General features: G+C 41.3%; 1 protein-coding gene and 1 long non-coding RNA gene across 10 annotated transcripts in view; one reads left to right on the top strand and one right to left on the bottom strand.

The window, feature by feature from the left end:
* The window catches only part of MYH9 (myosin heavy chain 9), an 84,209-nt gene that overhangs the window by 12,087 nt on the left and 53,738 nt on the right, over positions 1-18,384 (bottom strand). For all 7 annotated transcript variants that reach the window (XM_083574008.1, XM_083574006.1, XM_083574005.1 and 4 more), the window contains 17 exons: positions 16,259-16,354; positions 14,499-14,617; positions 13,478-13,630; positions 12,319-12,492; positions 11,644-11,817; positions 10,979-11,093; positions 8,509-8,702; positions 7,477-7,598; positions 6,983-7,052; positions 6,226-6,386; positions 5,470-5,578; positions 5,081-5,212; positions 4,256-4,462; positions 3,871-4,008; positions 1,876-1,999; positions 977-1,148; positions 134-346 (listed from right to left, as the gene is read on the bottom strand). In XM_083574008.1, coding sequence (XP_083430134.1) covers positions 134-346; positions 977-1,148; positions 1,876-1,999; positions 3,871-4,008; positions 4,256-4,462; positions 5,081-5,212; positions 5,470-5,578; positions 6,226-6,386; positions 6,983-7,052; positions 7,477-7,598; positions 8,509-8,702; positions 10,979-11,093; positions 11,644-11,817; positions 12,319-12,492; positions 13,478-13,630; positions 14,499-14,617; positions 16,259-16,354 — 2,473 coding nt within the window. The remainder of the gene's footprint in view (positions 1-133; positions 347-976; positions 1,149-1,875; positions 2,000-3,870; positions 4,009-4,255; positions 4,463-5,080; positions 5,213-5,469; positions 5,579-6,225; positions 6,387-6,982; positions 7,053-7,476; positions 7,599-8,508; positions 8,703-10,978; positions 11,094-11,643; positions 11,818-12,318; positions 12,493-13,477; positions 13,631-14,498; positions 14,618-16,258; positions 16,355-18,384) is intronic.
* LOC310743660 lies at positions 346-16,252 on the top strand. Of its 3 annotated transcripts, XR_014539155.1 has the most exons (5): positions 346-459; positions 2,761-2,865; positions 2,976-3,093; positions 8,251-8,378; positions 15,185-16,252. It is a non-coding gene; the product is annotated as an uncharacterized lncRNA (long non-coding RNA). The 3 variants fall into 3 exon arrangements; XR_014539154.1 differs by lacking the exon at positions 2,976-3,093; XR_014539156.1 differs by lacking the exons at positions 2,976-3,093; positions 15,185-16,252 and adding an exon at positions 8,746-10,969.

Raw genomic sequence — 18,384 nt, 5'->3', positions numbered from 1 at the left:
GGCATAGGAAGAATAGGTTTTGGAACAAGTTCCACCAGAAGTGTAAAATCTGCTGGACCCACTATTCTCCTCTATATTTTGAAGAGGTGGAATTGGTCTGAGCAGTATCATAAACACAGAACATTGCAATTACCTGAGTTCCTGCTGTGCTGCAGTCGAGTCCAGTGTGTCCTCTAGTTCTGTCTTGAGAGCCTCAAGCTCCTCACCAAGATCCCGCTTCTGTTTCTCTGCTTTGTTCCTGGCAGCCCGCTCAGACTCCAGGTCTTCCTGCAACTCTGTTATCTGAGACTCCAGTTCACGGATCTTCTTCAGAGCCATGTTCTTCTGAGCAGCCTCCTCTTCCACCCTACACAAGACAGAGACATACTACACCAATGATTTCTGCTTCAATGACCATAAACAGCCATCTTATCTACAGAAACGTTACTAATGCTGCGATTCTACACACTTAAGTTGCAAGTATGTCCCAGCAAATGCAGAAACAGGTTAAGGATGCACTGCAATAGAAGTTAGTGTTGAATGCTAACCTGACAACACACCAATGCTCTGGCCTTGTTATAACCATAGTTGGCTTGTACTAGAAATGCTCAGTTTCAGCCTCCAACACAAAATAAAAGGTCAATAGTAAGTTGGAGAGGTTTTAGTGGGAGACTACAGCTTAATTTATGGCACAGAACTTCTATGGTCCACAGCACAAGCCAACTATTTACTTTATTGCTGCCTCCTGATCTTATCAAGCCATGTAGACCAGTAATTTCTGCAACAGATCCCATTTAAAAATTAATTTCCTACCAACACAACATTTACAGTTGAATGAAACAGGGTTACCAGCTAGAAGTCTTAGACACTTAAACTGAGCCCTTTCATTCCTACCATTTAGAGAAATCTCAGGATTCTAGCTAAAAGAACACAAAGGAAAATTTATTGCTTTTCCTAATTTCCAGGTAGACATTTAATTCCATGACCAAGGCCTTACCTAGCTAAAGCTGCGTGCAGCTCTTCCTCTTTTTTTGCTAGCTGCATTTTGAGCTCTGCTATTTGAGCCTGAAGTTCAGCTATTTGGTCATGAAGATCTGTAGAGTCTCCCTCTAGCTTCCTACGGGTCTTCTCCAACTCTTGCCGTTGCTTTTCTTCTCGGCGCAACCGTTCTGATGGAGAGAATAGAGCTGGGTCAATGGTTCATCTTGGCTCTTATAGCCCTAAGTAGTACTTCATATGAAGAGCCAGAGTGCCAGAACCTGCATCCAAACATGTCAACAATTATGGACCACAGTAACAGCTCCCAGTTCAGGTACCCATGTCAAAGAGTGAGTTTGATGGTATTGCCCTTCAAACTCCTCAGTGTTCATTCAATTCCCCCCATAAGGCTGTCCAGTTAAGGCAGACAGTACTATTTCCAGCTGTGGAAAACCACCACAGGCATTCTGAGCACAGTGCTGAAAATGCCCTCAGCCTTTTTTTTTAAAAGTCAAATTAAGCAACGACATTTATGCCAGCTTTATTAGCAATGCCACAAACTTATCTTTTAAAGTCAGTAGTAGAAGCAGCACAAACCCCAGTATTCCGGTATCACCGAATACACAAGAGCAGAAATATTCCCACAGCAGGAGGCGAAATGGAACCAGCTGCTCTTCTCCATTGGTCTGTTTTAGAGGTTTGTTTTTGTTCAAACTAAAGCTAAGCTGGCAGTGTGTAACCTTCAGCCATCCATACACTGAATGGTTCTATTAAACTGATCAATGCCTGTCCTACAAACCCAGTGGTATTAACCCATTAAAAGCCAACATGGTCAGAAATGTACAACACGCTGTGCAGAGAGAGATGCTGATGGAGGAAAAGCTGATTAAAGCCACACTCTCTTAGGCCCTTCCCTACCTTCCAGCTCTGTAATCATAGTCTCGTGCTTGTTCTTGAGTTTAGCTAAGCTCTTTGACTTCTCCTCTTCCTCAGTTAAGTTACTGGTGAATTCTGAAATCCTTTCTTCCAGTAATTTCTTTTCCTGGGGGAAACAAGGTATGAGTTGTATTGAAGAAACAGTTGAGAATACCTGCAGCCAGTTGAGAATACCTTAACATCCCTTTGCAATGCTTTTGATTTTTCATTAGAAAGCAAATACCCTGGAAGTGTCACAAGGGTTGAAGATCACCCAAACACAGTGGAATAGCTACCTATACTACTCAGGCTCCACATTTTATTAAAAGACAGCAGTGTTTAGTTTTGATGCAAACAGCCTAATGTTCTCTCAGAAGCAAGTGGGCATTTGATACCCCAATTCTCATTCAGCACTGGAGTGCTGCAATCTAGTTTGTGTTCTATTTAGGCATTCAGTACTCATGAGCCTGGGGTAGTGTTGAAGGAGCAGGGCTAGTCTTGGCCATTCCCACTGACTCCTCCATGTGTGTGGTACCTACTGTAATGAAGGCTTGAACAGAGATACAGCTTGTTTGGATCAGGAATCCTGTACTGCTCTAACAGCCACAAGAATGAACTTTTAAGAGAGCTCAACTGTTTGGCCCACCTACTTCCCCAGGAAGATTACTAGATACCTCTTGATTATATGATAAAGATTAATATGCTGCTCATGGTGTCTCTGCTTCCCCAGGTCTCTCCCCCCCCCCCCGCCTCCAACGGCATGGGACAGAAAGCACATACATACATATTTGCTGGGTAAAATAAATGAGTCTTGAAAAGCACTTAGAAATGAAGTATTATGTTGGAAGAGTGATGCTTTCCCCTACTTCCTCTATGTACTTTTCACAGGACAAAATGTAACGATCCTCACCACCTCATTACCAAGGGTCGAGTGAAAGCAGGGTAGCAAGAGGTTTCATGGACACCCAAGGAAGACCTCAAGGGTGCCATATGGTGAGGCCATACTGGTGTAATAAGCAGATTCTAGTTTTTAAAATTTGTTTTGTTCAAAAATAGATCTGGGTTTGCCATGATCTCCCCTTTTCTAATTTCTTTCCTTCTAGCTCGTGAATGGAGGAAAAAGACCATAACCCTTAGCATTATAGCCACACCAATGTTAAGGTTAATTTCACTCCAGCAAACCAAGAGAAAACATTACTTACGGTAATGTAAATACTTATGGTAGGTATGAAAAGAAAACTAAAGAGAGCAAATTGGGCCATTTTCAAAGATTAGATAACTATGCCCTGGTTGGGGGAAGAGGCAGCTCCTTATATGCTCTCTAGTTTTAAAGGAATTGTGAGTACTTTTCAACCACTAATGTTGATCCATTTTTTCTACTAAGTAGTTCTGCCTTGCTTTTTCAGCCAAGGTACAGTTATTCAGATATTCTATGTATTCCTGGGCTCATGCAAACTGCAGCAAAAAATCTGATTAATTTGCAAAGGGCTGGTGTGTGGGTGGTCCTGCTGTTCAGCACAGGGGCTGAATTAAAATAGTACTTTGACTCTTCCAGTGCTTTGACAGGGTTCTTCTAGAACAGACTTGCTAAAATTTAAAAAATCCTTTTACTGGAACCAGTACAACAATATGTTATTTTCTATCCAAATTAGAACATTCCGATTTGGACACAGCTATGATTTCCTAATAGCTTGCTCACGAAAACTCTGCTGCAACTCTAGATGAAGCTGGGAGTGCCAGGGGTGAGGGGAAATCCTAGGCTGCACGAAATCTTTCAGAAAAGTGATATGAAGATGGTATCTGTCCAGTAGGCCAATGAAATTGCACGTGGATAGAATATCAGCTCCTTCATGCAAAGTATATCTTTAGTAATCTCTGTCAGGTGGCACCAACATGCCAAAGAAAGCCAATAACAAGAGTACCTCAGTTCTCGTGGATGCTGTCTATATTTCCTTCCTCCTATCATCCCACTACATGGGAGCTCTGTTTCTGCTTTACCTTGGCCAGTTTGCAGTTCTGATCTTCAAAAACTATCAGATCTTCCTCCAGCTTCTTCAATTTTGCTTCAGTGGTCACTTTCTCCAGCTGTAACTTTTGTCTGGCACTTTCCTCTTCCTCCAATTGCTCTTCAAGTTCCTGTACAAGGAAAAAGAGAATATATGCATTTATTAGCTAGATAAACATTGGACCGCTTACCATACTTTTAAAATGGTCATGAGGCCATACATTGGTCTATGCATATCAACAGCTAGTCATGAGATGAGCAAACAAACATGGTCCCAGGGTTTACCTGAAGCAGCAGCATTTTCTACACTTCCTACTGAGACGTCACTATGTACCAAAGATTATAACAGCTGCTGAGTGTTAAATTATAGCCCATTACCTGAATGTTCTGCTGCATTTTCTTTTTCTCAGCTTGCAGATGCTGGCACCGCTCCTCCTCTTCCTCCACTCTTGCCTCCAAGTCATGACAGATCTCCTCTAGCTCCTGTTTCTTTGTTTGCAGGCGAGCTCTGATCTCTTCAGCCTCAGCACAGAGTTCAATTTCTGCTTGCAACTGCTCTTGCAGCTGCATCTTCTCTGACATGAGCTGCACAAAACAAAGACATCTCTTAAGTCAATCTGAGGCTTCTGTTATTTTACTAAAGATGGAATCAGCTATTTTTTAAAAACCTGCTGCATTTTATTCACACAATGGTGCATTGAAAAAGAAGTGGAAGTCTGTGCAGGATATTACACTACACTACATTTTGAATTAAAAGCTTTATACAATTCCTTCTCTATCAGACACGAAGTTCAGATTCAAACCTGATTACACCTTTGTACATTGTTAGCAGGATGGCCCAGAGGGTCCAAGGCCCATTTTGTGTGCCAGGGCCTGTATTTCCCGTCCCCTTCCACCCCGTTCTTTAAACTTATTAAAAAATAATAACAATTTGCTTACAGCACAATGCTGGTGAGACCTTAAGCCACCCACTTATAATTTGCCCAGAGGCAGCTATACATATAAATTAGCATATATGCATTCTGCCATGGGCCTGTGCCCAAGCTCTTTAGCTTGTGCCCCCAATGTGCAGTGTGCTTCAAAGAGCCATTCACTTACAAAACACTATTCAAGATCAGCTATGATGACTACATGACTTTCAAGCACATATATGTAACAAAGGAGCTGATCGGCCACTTTTATGAAGGACAACCATCTATTCACCTGTGACTGGAGATTTTCCATTTCAGACACTCTGTTTTCTGCAGCCAGCTGCCTTTCCTTGACTTTGACCAACTCTTCTTCTTTGGCCAGCATCTCCTCCTCCTGCCTGCTCACTTGCAGCAAAGGCTTCACCTGCAGGGAATCAATTGGAGCACAAGTTACCCACACTTATCAGCCAGCTGCAAAATACTTGCTTTGTCTTGCACAGAGTTTCAGAGCCCTGGTGTCCCTCCTAATGGCCAACAAGGTCCATTAGAAGGAGGGCAAATCCTAAGTATGCAACACAGGACATGGAACCAGAGACAGTGCCTTTAAGGGAGAGGATGACATGCTCTTGTTTGGCTCTGAAGCCTAACTTCCTATCACTGAATCCTTCCTCCGATTAGTACCTTTGTAAACAGCCTCCACCATTGCCAGTTGCGAAGCTTCAAGTAGGCAGCACAATTCCTCTGGAGTACCTTCATTGCTGTTAGTTGCTGCTGGCGCTTGGCAAAAGCCCTGTAATGGGAAGAGGTGGGGAAAGCAGAGGGTCAGATGAAAGCTAGATACCCTACTTACAAAGCCACATTAAAATATTTCATTTGCTTTTCCCACTATATCATGCCTTTCCCATTCAAACGTTATGTTTGCTTTCTTTTGTTTGTCTTTTACCACTATTTGTGTGAACATTTTTTTTGGGGGGGGGGGGCGACGACGACGACGACGACTCATTCACCAGTCACTCCGTATTTCCCATTTCAATCTAGTTCTTTCCTACTGGGTTCATACCACATAGTGGAACAAATGCCACCAGCACTTTTTCATAATATAATTTTGATGCTTTATTCTTGTATTTGTACAAATTGTGATGAAAGTTCCAGAGCCAATTCATTCTTAAGAGTGTGGTAACATTTTACTTTGATTCAAATGTAAGCTTTACCCCAAGGAGGGAACTTCAGAAAGCTCAGCATCCTGGAATTTAGATATTCCATCTTGTGTGTACCTTGGAAGTAATCTCTCAAGCTTTCCTGAATTGTTAGAAAATCATGAGCCTAGGCCAAATGGTGTTTTTCAAAGTTATCTAGAATTCAGAATGCCAGTAATTTATTGCCAACTGGATGCAGATGTTAGCTAACAAGAAGGATTATACATTACTTTCAACATACTTTCTAGCCAAGTAGCCTCTACAACACGCTTGGAACCCAATAATGACATCTGTGATTTTCAAATCTCTTTCTTCTTCAAGGTGGGCAAGGACACCTGCTCGGAAAAACACTTTGCTCTGTCCAATTCGGTAAAGGTTTGGATCCAGCTCCAAGGCTTTGATCTAAATGGCAATGAGAAGAAAATATTTATCATTGACTAATGAAGAGAATGCATTGCGGTGTATTTCTTCACACAATAACTGTTCCATGGTGACTTAATGCCACTGAAGAAAATAAAAGAGACCTGAGCTTTCCTGCTGAGATGCTCATACAAAGAGTAATCCAAGGCTGTAATCCTAATTCCTACTACCAGGGAGTAATGCCCACGTAATTCAACAGGACTTGCTCCTGACACAGCATGGTTATGATTGCACTGTTAAGTGCATCTTTAAAATGTATGTGGTTTAGGAGCTGCTGCCACCAGTGATTGTTGAAGAGCATGCCCTGAAACATACTCCTCCTTATGAATGAAAAACCCATCGGGAGGTAATGTGGAATTCAGATGCATGCCAGTTCCATCTTGAAATTGCAACAACTTAAGAACACTGCTCCACAGTAATGATTCATTAGTGATAAGCCAAGGTCCAGCAGGTCATCAATAGAAGCACACTTTTCATAAGAACACAAAATATGAATTATTGAAACATCTACCTAATGGATTGTATATTGCTCCCCTAATCCCTTCTTACGTTATCAGCAACAGCAGCAGAGGACTTACCATCAGAACACAGGCTTGCTTTCCATCCATGAACCCTTTGGGAATGGCATTTGGAGTCAGGATCTCATATCTAAAAGGAAAAATGGTACCATTATATCACTAGCTCATATTTGTTTGAATATTTGGCTAGTTTTTTATGAAGCACATGTAAACTCAACGTAACAACCACTATTGTCAAGAAGGGTACCCAGTCAAGTCTCAACACACTTAGCAGCAATGCAACTGAAGATCTCTCTGGGGTGTTACCTGATAACACAGACTAAAAGAGTTGCGAAAGTGGTCCTTGAAGCAAGCCCCTGGCCTGCTAACACCATATAACTACTGAGTGGGCCTCTGACACTGCTTGAGGCAGACCAGGGGCTTTAAAAGAATAGACTGCTAGCTGGCAAGACAATTCTCTTTACAAACTACATGCAGAGTCCTCTGACAACCTACGAGCACTTCACATAATGCATTCAATACCATGCAGAGTAAAGCCAATGCCTCAGTTTTACCTTTGTCTGAACTCCTGGAAGACAACTCTGTTGGGAAAGCCTTGCCTGCAGATACGGATTCCCTCCAGTACTCCATTGCAACGAAGCTGATCCAGAACTAGATGTGGATCCAGTTTTCCAGCCTGTGAAGAAAAGACACGTTCTTATTATAGGACATGAGGCAGATGCTTGTGGATTCCCTGGTGGTAGTCAACAGGAGCATTTCTAGCAGCTTATATTGCACCCCTCCAAGAGAAGTCCTAGTCACAATCCTGCTTCAACATGCCTTGCAGGCCTTTTCCCATCTGGCCTGGAAGGTTGGGGCCCTGAATAACTCCGCTACAAAAGCTGAGGCGACTTAACAGACTCTTGGGCTGCGGTGTTGTTTGTTTGGCGATGGGTTGTTGCTGATGGGTTTTTGTATATTTTAGATCTTGAGGTTTGTGTGGAAATTGTTTAGTTTGGTTGTGTATTTTCGAAATCTTATTTATTCATTATGATTACTTTCGTTATGTTGCAGCTATTTCCCCCCCATGTTGCAAGTTGTCTTGTCCTATTGTGCAAGCAGAAGGCTACACATGCAGTGTTGGATTCCAGGCTGTATGTTTTGTTTATTGTAAGCCAGCCAGCGAACAACAAACACTGTTCCTGTATTTTTTTATGGGGGGAAAAAGTTCGTTTCTCAACCCCTACTCCCCTGCAAGTCACTAAGGATGTTCTTTAAAATGGAAAGTTAGGGCATAATTAAATACTTCACTATTTTAGTACTAAGTAAATGCCATTATTTCTCATTAGGTTTGCAAAGATCTTTCCAAGTGCAATGAAAAGGTGCCTTCTAATAGTCATATAGTGAGTAAACACAGCACATCTCGCAAAGGATTAACAACAAGAAAAAATCCAAGCTAAAGCAGCCACATACAAAGGCAGGGATACAGCTGTTTTTTTCCTCATTATCCCCTACCCCTAATACAGGCAAGAGTGGCAATCTATATTGATCTTCAAGTCACTTTTGATATGCGACTATAGTACAATGCTTCTTTTTATATGCATTACCTTCTTCTCATGGTTGGGGATGATGCAACGGACAAAGTTGGGGTTGGTGTTCCTCAGGGTAGCCATCAGCTTGGCCAGTTGCTCCTTGTACAGCTGTCCTACTGTTCGGAACATGCCCTTCCTGGTCTTAAAGGCCCCAGGCAATGCTGTGTCTGACATGCCAGCCACCTGATCCAGCCCAACTATGCGATCAACTAGAGGAAAGACACCAGATTGTTAATATTTTCCCCTGAACAGCTTTGGTGAGAGAATGCCTAACATATCTGGATACAACAAGGATAAAAGGAGTTTGCAGGATCCATTTGCTTCACTCCTCTACAGATGTGGAGGACCAATTCATCATTTGTATTGGGCAAAAACAAGGAGGGAAGAAAGCAGCCAACTATTAAAACTAAGATCCATCTCATGCCTGAGAGATTTTAAACTGCAATTTTATGCCAAGGTCTAGGAGTAAAGTAGAACTGGCACAATGGGTTTGATTTAGACAAAATATTCTCTCTCATGCTTGATGTAACCAAAAAAGAAAATCACTTCTCACAATGCTAGCCCCTACAGACTCAATATTTTCCAATGAATGCAACCAATTCAAGTAATGGAATTATGTAAGACAAAGTTATAGCAGTCAACAGTCAAGCCAAGACTGCACTTGGGAATTTTTTACAGGGTTCCTGCTGTAAAATTTAAAATATTTGATCAGACCTGGTGTAGAGAATCAGATGTGATTTAAAAATCCATTTTCTAGTACCAGACAACATCTGTAAGCTAAATATATTAACAAGATTCATTTCTCCTTCTCACTCTGATAAGGAGTCTCTCCCTGGTATATCCCATGGGTCATAAATGATAGAATTTATGAAATCACTGCCCAGTGTGCCATGTTATAATGTGCGTGTGTTTTAGATGGAACAACTTGTCTCACTGGACACAAGGAGGCAGTTTAGTATTAGCATGTCACAGCAACTGTCCCTCAGTGCTAAAAGCAACTAAGCCTTTTGTTCAATTCTTTTATTTACCAGTTCGCCATGTGCCATAAAAGAAATAAATTATGTAAGATGATTAAACCCCTCCCTTAATATTACTACAATGGACAAAAGATAGTTCAACCAAAATTAGTCATTCTAATCATCAGAATGAGCCTAATGGGATAGAACAGGTTTTTAAAAAATGCAATCCACCAAACCACTGAATTGTGCACTCAAGCCAGCCACTGCTTCACATAGCTCAATGAGCATGTGGCTGTCAAAAGCTCTTTCTCCCCTAAAAAAATAAGAAAAGACTCAAAGGAAGACCTTTAATACGTCACAAAAGAGGACTGCATTAGAGACTGAAAGACAAGATCATTGCTAAGGGATAATGTACTTGTGCTTAAAATTATGATGCCTCACCCCCCTCAAAAAAACCAACAACAGTAGAGTCAAGACTGGTATAGAAACAAGTTGTGTTGCTGAATGGAATCTTAAGAAAAGTATTCATAAAGTTGACTGGCAACTTCTCTTAAAGTTGATGGCTAAACATCAGCAATCTGTACTGAGGCAGCAAAATATGTAATTTCTCTGAACAGAAACTTCATCCAGGGTGATTAGCTGCATCCTTTGGATCAGTAACATTAATAGTTCTAACTTTAGCCACTGGAGAACCTAATTACTGCTCCTCATACACAAAAATATTCAGGTTAGAGCCACATATGGTCATCACTCCATATGGCACCACTAGCAATAAAATAATTTATACAGTAATTTTAGATAGTTATTTGTATGAATCACTAAAGCAGTACCATCCATGTATTTTGTGTTGCTGTGCCTGTGTGATCACACCTTGTTAACAAGATCAGTTATTTTTCCAAGCCCAAGAGGGTCTACTAGCAAAAAAGCAGAGGGACTGAATGAGACAGACAAGCAGGAATGGCAAAGGGGCAGATAAGATTTATTGGAAGCATTTCTTGCATGGCTCTAGAAGGAATCACACACGACACGACACCCGGGGTTTCTCAGTCACCTGGTTCTAGATGAAGAATAGGAAAGTGTTGATAGAAATAGGCTCTCTGAACGTTCTGCATCTCTGCAACAGAGACGTCAAAGAAAAACCCAAGAAAAGAGATAGTAACAGTGAGAGTCAAAGCAGATAATCCAGAGTGCAAGATACCTAATGGCACTGGAATAAGCAAAGAAATCCTTAGAGGCAATGTTTGGTTTCATCTCATTACATCCCATATTTGGATGCGGTAGAGTACAAGGAACATCGGTTTGAATGTTATTCTGGAATGCTGCCTGCCCCTGACAGTTTGACCCTTTTCCAATCTCTCCTCAGTTCAGCAACAGGAGGAGGATAGTATTCAGAATAAAGCATACACAAGTTTTGGATCACACTGATCACTGACATTTTAAGGGAGTAGAAAGTCCCTATATATAAAGTGCTTCAAGATATTGGATAAGCACTCTAAGAAAAATATGCAAGAAATCTGGTTACATACCATCTTTCCACAGTTCAGAAACAAATTTATCAGAGGACTGGTGTAGCAGAGTAGCAATGTTGTCATTAAGGGGATCCATGTTCTTCATCAGCCACTCATCAGCTTTGTAGTCAACCTAGAGAAGAAATTAATTCATTAATATTAGCTACAAAAGATTAACCTTGCCTCAGTATTGAGGAAAAAGAGGCAAAACTATGATTGCCCCACTCTTGAAATGGAACATGATTCTAGAGATACTGTACTAAGTGGTGAAGCTTAATTTTAGCTTATTTGTATGATTTAACTCAGAGTAGATCACATAAGTCAATGGGCTTCAAGACATGACAAATTTAAGTTACTCAGTGGGTCTATTCCAGCTATGACTTAGTTGGATACCACCAATGTGAATTATCCAGAGCACCTCAGAAGTGCTAGTCAACAAGTGCTAAAGCTGCCACTGTGAGAAGAACGGAAAGGCTGGATCAGCAACAGTTCATGTGCCTTGCCATTAAATGGAAAGCCGTAGACCATTATGGGAGCACACTGCTTCCTTTCCTAATGTGGAACTTGATCAGTACATAGCTTTCACTAGCCTAAAACAAACCCTCAAATCAGCAGGAACTAAATTGTCCACAATTCAGTAGCACCTCTTTGCTTTGCTTTCTACTACAAACACAAGGGCTTACCTTGCCAGCATAGTGCATAATGCAGAAATCAGCTTTGTCTTTTAGCTGCTTTGGCTTCTGAAATTTGGGATGAGTCCCTTGCTCCTGCACCACCTTTTCCACAAAGCTTTTATCAGTAGCTTTTGGGAACCAGCATTCTTCATCCAGTAGGGCCAAGATGCCAGGAGGTCCAGCCTGTGTTAAAAAAAGAAATCAAGTGGAAATCAGCACTGCTATAAAGATTCATGGTTTTGAACAAGAAAAGCGCACAAAATGAAATCTATCAATTGCTCTTAGCAAAGCAGCTTTCCAGACTGGCCATAAGCAGTCTCTAAAACTATCCCATTTCTTGCTCCTTTTATATACCATTTTTCATAAAAAGAATTCTACATTTAAATGAGTTTTTGCAAGTTTATTCAAATTAATTTTATTATCTTTTATTTATAACCTGCCTGCCTTCCACCATGGAACCCAAGGCTGCTTACATGCTGTTCCCAGGCAGTTTCATACCTAGGGACTAACCATATTCAACTACCTCAGCTGCAGCAAGGTGGTGGCCTCGTATGCTCATAAGACCACACTTACGTAGATAAATTCAGCTTCTTAGCATAAATCAAGAGGTTTGTGCATAAGGGCCTTAAGCTCACTGCAATAACTGTTCTGTACTACCCAGGACACGATGCATGAGTCACTCACCGGTTTTTCTATAAGATCAATGCAGGGCTGCAAATCCAGGCCAAAGTCAATGAAGTTCCATTCTATGCCCTCACGCTGGTATTCTTCTTGCTCCAGGATGAACATGGTGTGGTTGAAGAGCTGTTGCAGTTTCTCATTCGTGTAGTTAATGCACAGTTGTTCAAATGAGTTCAGCTAATTCCGGAAAAATAGAACAATGCAGGTCTAGGTGAATGCTGCCCACCAAACAGTTACCTACTAGTATCCCCATTTCTGAACCAACATTCAACTACAGTTTCTCCACTGCCTTATTTACTGAGATGGAGAATGCATCTTGTTAGGTGCTTAGCAGCACTCATTTGAGCATCAATTTGAGCATCAATTCTAAACTTGGAGCAGCAGACATCTGCTCTCCACTTAGCAGCAATCCTGCATGCCAATTCTTACTTTACTGAAAGAAAGAGTATTTGACAGCAAACATTATATTAAGGTTATTTATTTTGTTCCAAAATCATTTTTAAACACAGTCATTTTGGATTTTTCAGGCATACCAAGACCATAATATTACTTCTAACACTGAAAAACTAGGATGGGACCCTGAGTTTGCTCATGTTGGCTGAAGTGTCCCCTGAGGGGAGTTGCACTCATAATGCCCCCACCAGTAGATGGGGAAAACGAGAATTGCCAATTCCCATCCCATGCACCCCTTTTCCCCCCGGTCTAGAGGGTTGGGGGACCTCTGGGGTACAATAAGAGTGCAGGGAGGGGGGTGATCAGCACAAACCGCCTGTTCCTCTTTCTGCTAGAGGGATGCTCTGCTGGATCTTGGTCCATGGAAGGAGACCTTCCATTTGTGGAACCCTAGTTAAGATCCAAGCCACAGTCTTTCAGAAAAGGAGCTTACACTGGACTTTAAGAATGTCTCTAGCTTCTCTTCAAAAGAATTCTATTTTGTTCCTACTTGCTGCCTGGGGTCACTGAAAAATTATGTGATACGAGTACACTATGGTCCAGTACATCAAAGGTGGGCTCCCTTGAATTCCTTCCTGGTTGAGCCCTGGGATGAAACTGGAAGGACCACAGTTCAAGTGGAGGTTCTTAGTTGACATCCCTCCTTGAGCAACACTAACATCCAAACACAGTATGTTGGAATTTAAAAGTGCGGCTGCCCTTTACTTACCTCAAAGATTTCAAAGCCAGCAATGTCAAGGATGCCTATGAAAGATGCTCCTTGTCTCTTTGTCTTATCCAGTGCCTTGTTGATACGCATCACCAGCCAACGAAACATGCGCTCATAAGTGGCTTTAGCCAGAGCCTCAATGGCAAAGTCAGCCTTAAAAAAAGGGGGTAAAAGTCACATGTACAACCCAAACCAGATAGCAAAAAAACACTATCACAATTGTTAAATTTAAGGTTGCAGTGCCTGAATCATTAGGAGCCCCATCAATTGTCAGAAAGTTAAATCTTTCGTAAATACTCGCCTCTACAAAACAACATGCAAGCGTCAGCCAATGCTACAGGGCTGGTACTACCATATAAAAGCCTGAAGCAAGAAGAGAGGCAACTCAGTTCAGGAGAAATTCCCTCTGGCCTGATGGACGCCAACAGTGAGATCATGGCTTTTTTACTTTTCAGAACATCATCTTCTTGAATCAACTAAATTATGCAAAGTTAATCTGCAAATATTCTTATCTTACTTCCAAATATGGAAGTTTTTTGTAGTTTTTTTAAAGGCTTTTGGAACTTTTCAGCTTTCATCCTGTTTGTACACACCATACTGGCAGCAGCATGCATACAGAATGTTGCTGGGTGGGGTGTGGGATGTGCATGGGCGCAGGAAAGAAACATGAACACCAGAGCTTTACATTCCCAACTACTACTCTTTGCATTGTTCCAATATGGAGCTTCACAGAAGGACTCTAGTTAGGACCAGTTGGGAATTCACCCTTTAAAGACTTGAAATACATTCCTGTGCACCTTCAGTTGAAAGTAAGCTCCACGGCATTCAATAGGACTTACTACAGTGAATAGGACTGCAGTCTAACTCTCAACACACAGCTCATACTCATTTCCTTGAAAACCTATTTGACAGGTCCGTCCCTAGAACCATTTATGTGATCCACTGATCATCTGTCTACATGTCCGTGTAAAGATACTGCTTATTCTTTACTGTCTTTGTTGCAAACCTGTACAAAACATACCTGCTCTTTAGTTTGAGCCTTTTGGACGTAGTCTCGTCCCACTTTGATACGAGGGGTGAGAATTCCTCTGCTGAAGTCTGTCACATTGATACCCAGAAGGTGGGAAACTTTCTGAGCAGCTACAAGAGAGAAAGAGCAAAAGCCAAGTTTTAATATTTGTTTCTTCCATTTTACTGTGAAAATGAGTATTTTTAAGTACACTGCTCTGCAGAGTGTCACTTAAGGGAACCTAACAACTTTTCAAACACAGGGAAAGCTGAAACCATTGTTCTTTGTGTGCTACAGATAGAGATACAGAGGGTTGATTATTGTTTTGTGTATGCCACTCATTTGTTAGAGAAACTCTAGGTTTAGTGCATAATCTGAAGGCAAAGTATGTAGCAGCTTGCTGAAACCAGGCAGGAAAAAGTCTGGTCACTGTCTGGATGAGGAGTTCCACATTGACAGAACAGTGAGAGTTACATGTGATCATAAAATAGTTATTAGGTTTTCTAGGAAAGGATGACAACAATCCCTGCCTGTTTTTGATTGACAGACTTGCACTACCAAAGAAATATCTCCGTTACAAGCCTGCTTACCAAGGTGTCAATCAGTTTCAGCGCTAAATTCAGAGTTACTAAGAAAGGTGTGCTGATTTCTGAAGGTTTTTCAACAGCTTACACTTGGCTGCTTACAATTTCTTGCAGACTCGAGTACCTGCTGGTGGCTCCACCAATTCCATGAGCATTTATGAATGAAAGACTCCCTGATTCAGAGAACACAGCTACACTTCCCCTCACCATTTAAGGCACTTGAGTTGTAGATGGCATCAGGTCTGGCTTACTGAGTCAAGGTTTTACTGCCCCTCTGGCTTGGCATCAAATTTCTAACATTTGGTGTTCAAATGCCAGAAACCATGATCACAGCAATTTCAAAACACACAAGTCAGGAGTTTCACATTTGATATTAGAGGGCAACTGTGACATTTAAACTAATTTGTTTCAGCCGTGAATTGGAAGCAGGTTCCATCACAACCCCACTCAAGTCCTAAATGCATGCCAGCTCCCATTACACAACTAGAACTCAGTTTCTGGCTGTTCCCTCATTCACCTTCTGCCTGGCACAAGAAAGTCTGTAATGCATACTTGTTCTAAAATATAGATGAGGAGAGATATTCACTCCTATAGATCAAGAATCAGTATCTAGTTTTGATGATCAACTTCCTGCAAGTGACCCAACCCCAAACCAGTCAAGTTTGTGTCACTGTAGTTAATCCCAATCATACACAGTTGCTTGCTATCTATTAATTTTGTTGCCCATGTTCAGCTTTCCTCACCTTCTCGATGCCTTGTCTACTCTCTTCCTCCTATGTCCTCCATTTCTCTTCTGCATCTTTCCTTTCAGCTACCACCAACTGGTGCTGCTCCCTCACTCTTTCCCTACATTCTACACCCCTTCCTTCACTTGTCCTGCGTTCTATAATGTAATAGCAACAGGCATTACATGTGCCTATTCACGGGTGGTTGCAATTACACAGTGGATGACCCAATATTTACATGTAGATAATATGTTTGCCACCAGGAGGCAACAGCAGTTACCGAGGATATCCAGTTTACATCAAAAAGCCATCAAGGGTATTGCTGTGCTGCACACACTCACTAGAGTTCACTACAGTACATATTTCCACTCTCGTCTGACTTCATATGTGATGCCAACATTTTAAGAAGTGGGCTCTTCCACAAAGCAGCACCGACTTCCAGCCCGTGGGGGAATTTATTTACCTGTATTGTCTGGCATGGAGGCTTGGTCTGTATTGCGCTCCTTCTTGAAGACAATATTGCCAAGCTGAAGAACACCCGATATCACCTTCAGCAGACCTAAAGAAAACACCAAAAAGTTACTACATGTCACTTAAGAAGCACCAGGCACAGATGAACGACCGACCAATTGTTTCATTCCCACTAGCCTTTTGGTATATCAGAGTTGCACAAATGGATCTGCAACAAAATGCTTCTGTTCACTGTCCCAGTCAGCCATGGCCTCCTCCACAATACTCCACACCATTTCTCCTCTTACCCAACAGCCAGTCTTCCATGTTTTCGGAGGGTCATCCACCTTTATTTTTTTTATCTCAATATTTCTTGGTACTTCTACAAGCCTTGGAATTTTCTAAGCCTTCCCAAACCTCCCTCTAGTACCTTTTTGGTTACACAATTGTATTCATGTTAGATTTATATTCTGACCATACAGCCTACAAAACAATTACATGCATGCCTGATCAGAAATATAAGAAACAGTAATTCCTGGAAAAGGTAAGATGGCTCAAAGGAGGCATCTGAGCCTTAAGTTGGACGTTATTATCATCCAGCTCATGCGTCCCACAAGTCAAGGAAAATAATTTTAAAAAAGAAAAAATCTTACAACCTGTGACATTTCAGAAAATGTATCATTTCTGCTACCAAATACTGAAAGGCATCAGTATTTGGTAGCAGAATATGTAATACAAAGAGACTGACACATTTTGCCTAACAGATTTATTATGAAAGAGGAGAGTGGATGTTACTATAATAGCATTTATGTCTTTTTTCACAAGTGACCCAAAGCAGCTTACAAAATGAAACATTTGGGTCCACTCATAAAAGGTCCAGGAGGAGCACTGATATTGTATATACAATGACGTTTATAAAATGACCTTTTAATCTTCCAAGCTTCTAAAGCACAAAGTAATAGACCTAACATTGTGTGGCAATGCCAGCACTGAAGCAGGCAGACTCCAGAGTCACCTACAATTAAGTTACCCCAAAACATTGAGTCCAGTGCTGTATTGACAGATGCAGACAGTCACTAGGCCCTGTCTCCTGTGATGCCACATCTGCAGTCAGGTATGTCTTACAGGCAGGGACCTTGGTGCACTAAGGATTCTGACACTCAGGATACAGTACTACGTTACAGGACCTGCAAGTTTACTATGAACCATGCTGCTGTCTCCAGTCAATGAGGGCTACTTACTTGCCTGTTCTTCATGAGTTAAGAGCCTATGGGAGGATCACAGACTTCGCCCCACACAACACAATGGGGAGAGTATCATGATTAAATATTAGCTGTGGAAAAAATGGGCCTGCAGATACTCTACTCTTTCAAAGTCAAGCATCTCATTTTAGGTTTCAGTACCCCTGCAGGGCTTGTCTATTTCTGGCTAAACATCCCAAGCTCCAAACCTCCAAGCTAAGGCAACCTATATAAGTCATTCCGAAAACACAGATATGATTTCCTACTGTATGTTTGCTCCATCAGATGGACCAACTTCTCCAGCCAAAAAGTTACTTTTTATTCAATTTAAACAAACATGTTTTAAAGAGGTTTAAAGCCTTGAGCCTAAAATCAGACTTTCAAACCACCTGCCTTCCAGATGTGGGATCTTCACATGGTTAATACTGTATAGTATTTAATGCGTTCAGCAGCTGAAACAGGGAAGGAGGAGCATTTTTTCATCACTCAATTATGTTGAATGGTTTATTTAAATATTAAGGTTCATTACTGTTTCACAAGATGTGTATCTCTTTAAAGGTATCTCTTTAAATATCATGACATAGTTTTACAGCTGTGAAACAGTATAGCAGGTGCTGTTAAGTTGTGTTAATTAAGCTGTGTCAGCAATTGGGTATAGTATATAAAGAGCAGCGTGTACCTCTCTCAGTACCCTGGTGAATGGGTCATACTTATAGACTGAATCTAAGAGGAGCTTTTGTTTTTGTAATTAAAGCCAAGCAAAATATATTTTTGCGTTTCTTCATTGTTTCCTGAATGTGTGGTCTCCCCAGCACACTTTCTACAGCGCAATTAATCTGCTAAATACACAACAAATTACACTTCTAAAAACCTTTACACTGGATGTTCATCCACAACA

Source organism: Podarcis filfolensis (genome assembly GCF_964270895.1).
Source record: "Podarcis filfolensis genome assembly, chromosome: 10".
Lineage (NCBI taxonomy): Eukaryota > Metazoa > Chordata > Lepidosauria > Squamata > Lacertidae > Podarcis > Podarcis filfolensis.
The sequence above is the reverse complement of the archived record's forward strand: the minus strand, read 5'-3'. Positions and strand labels throughout refer to the sequence as shown.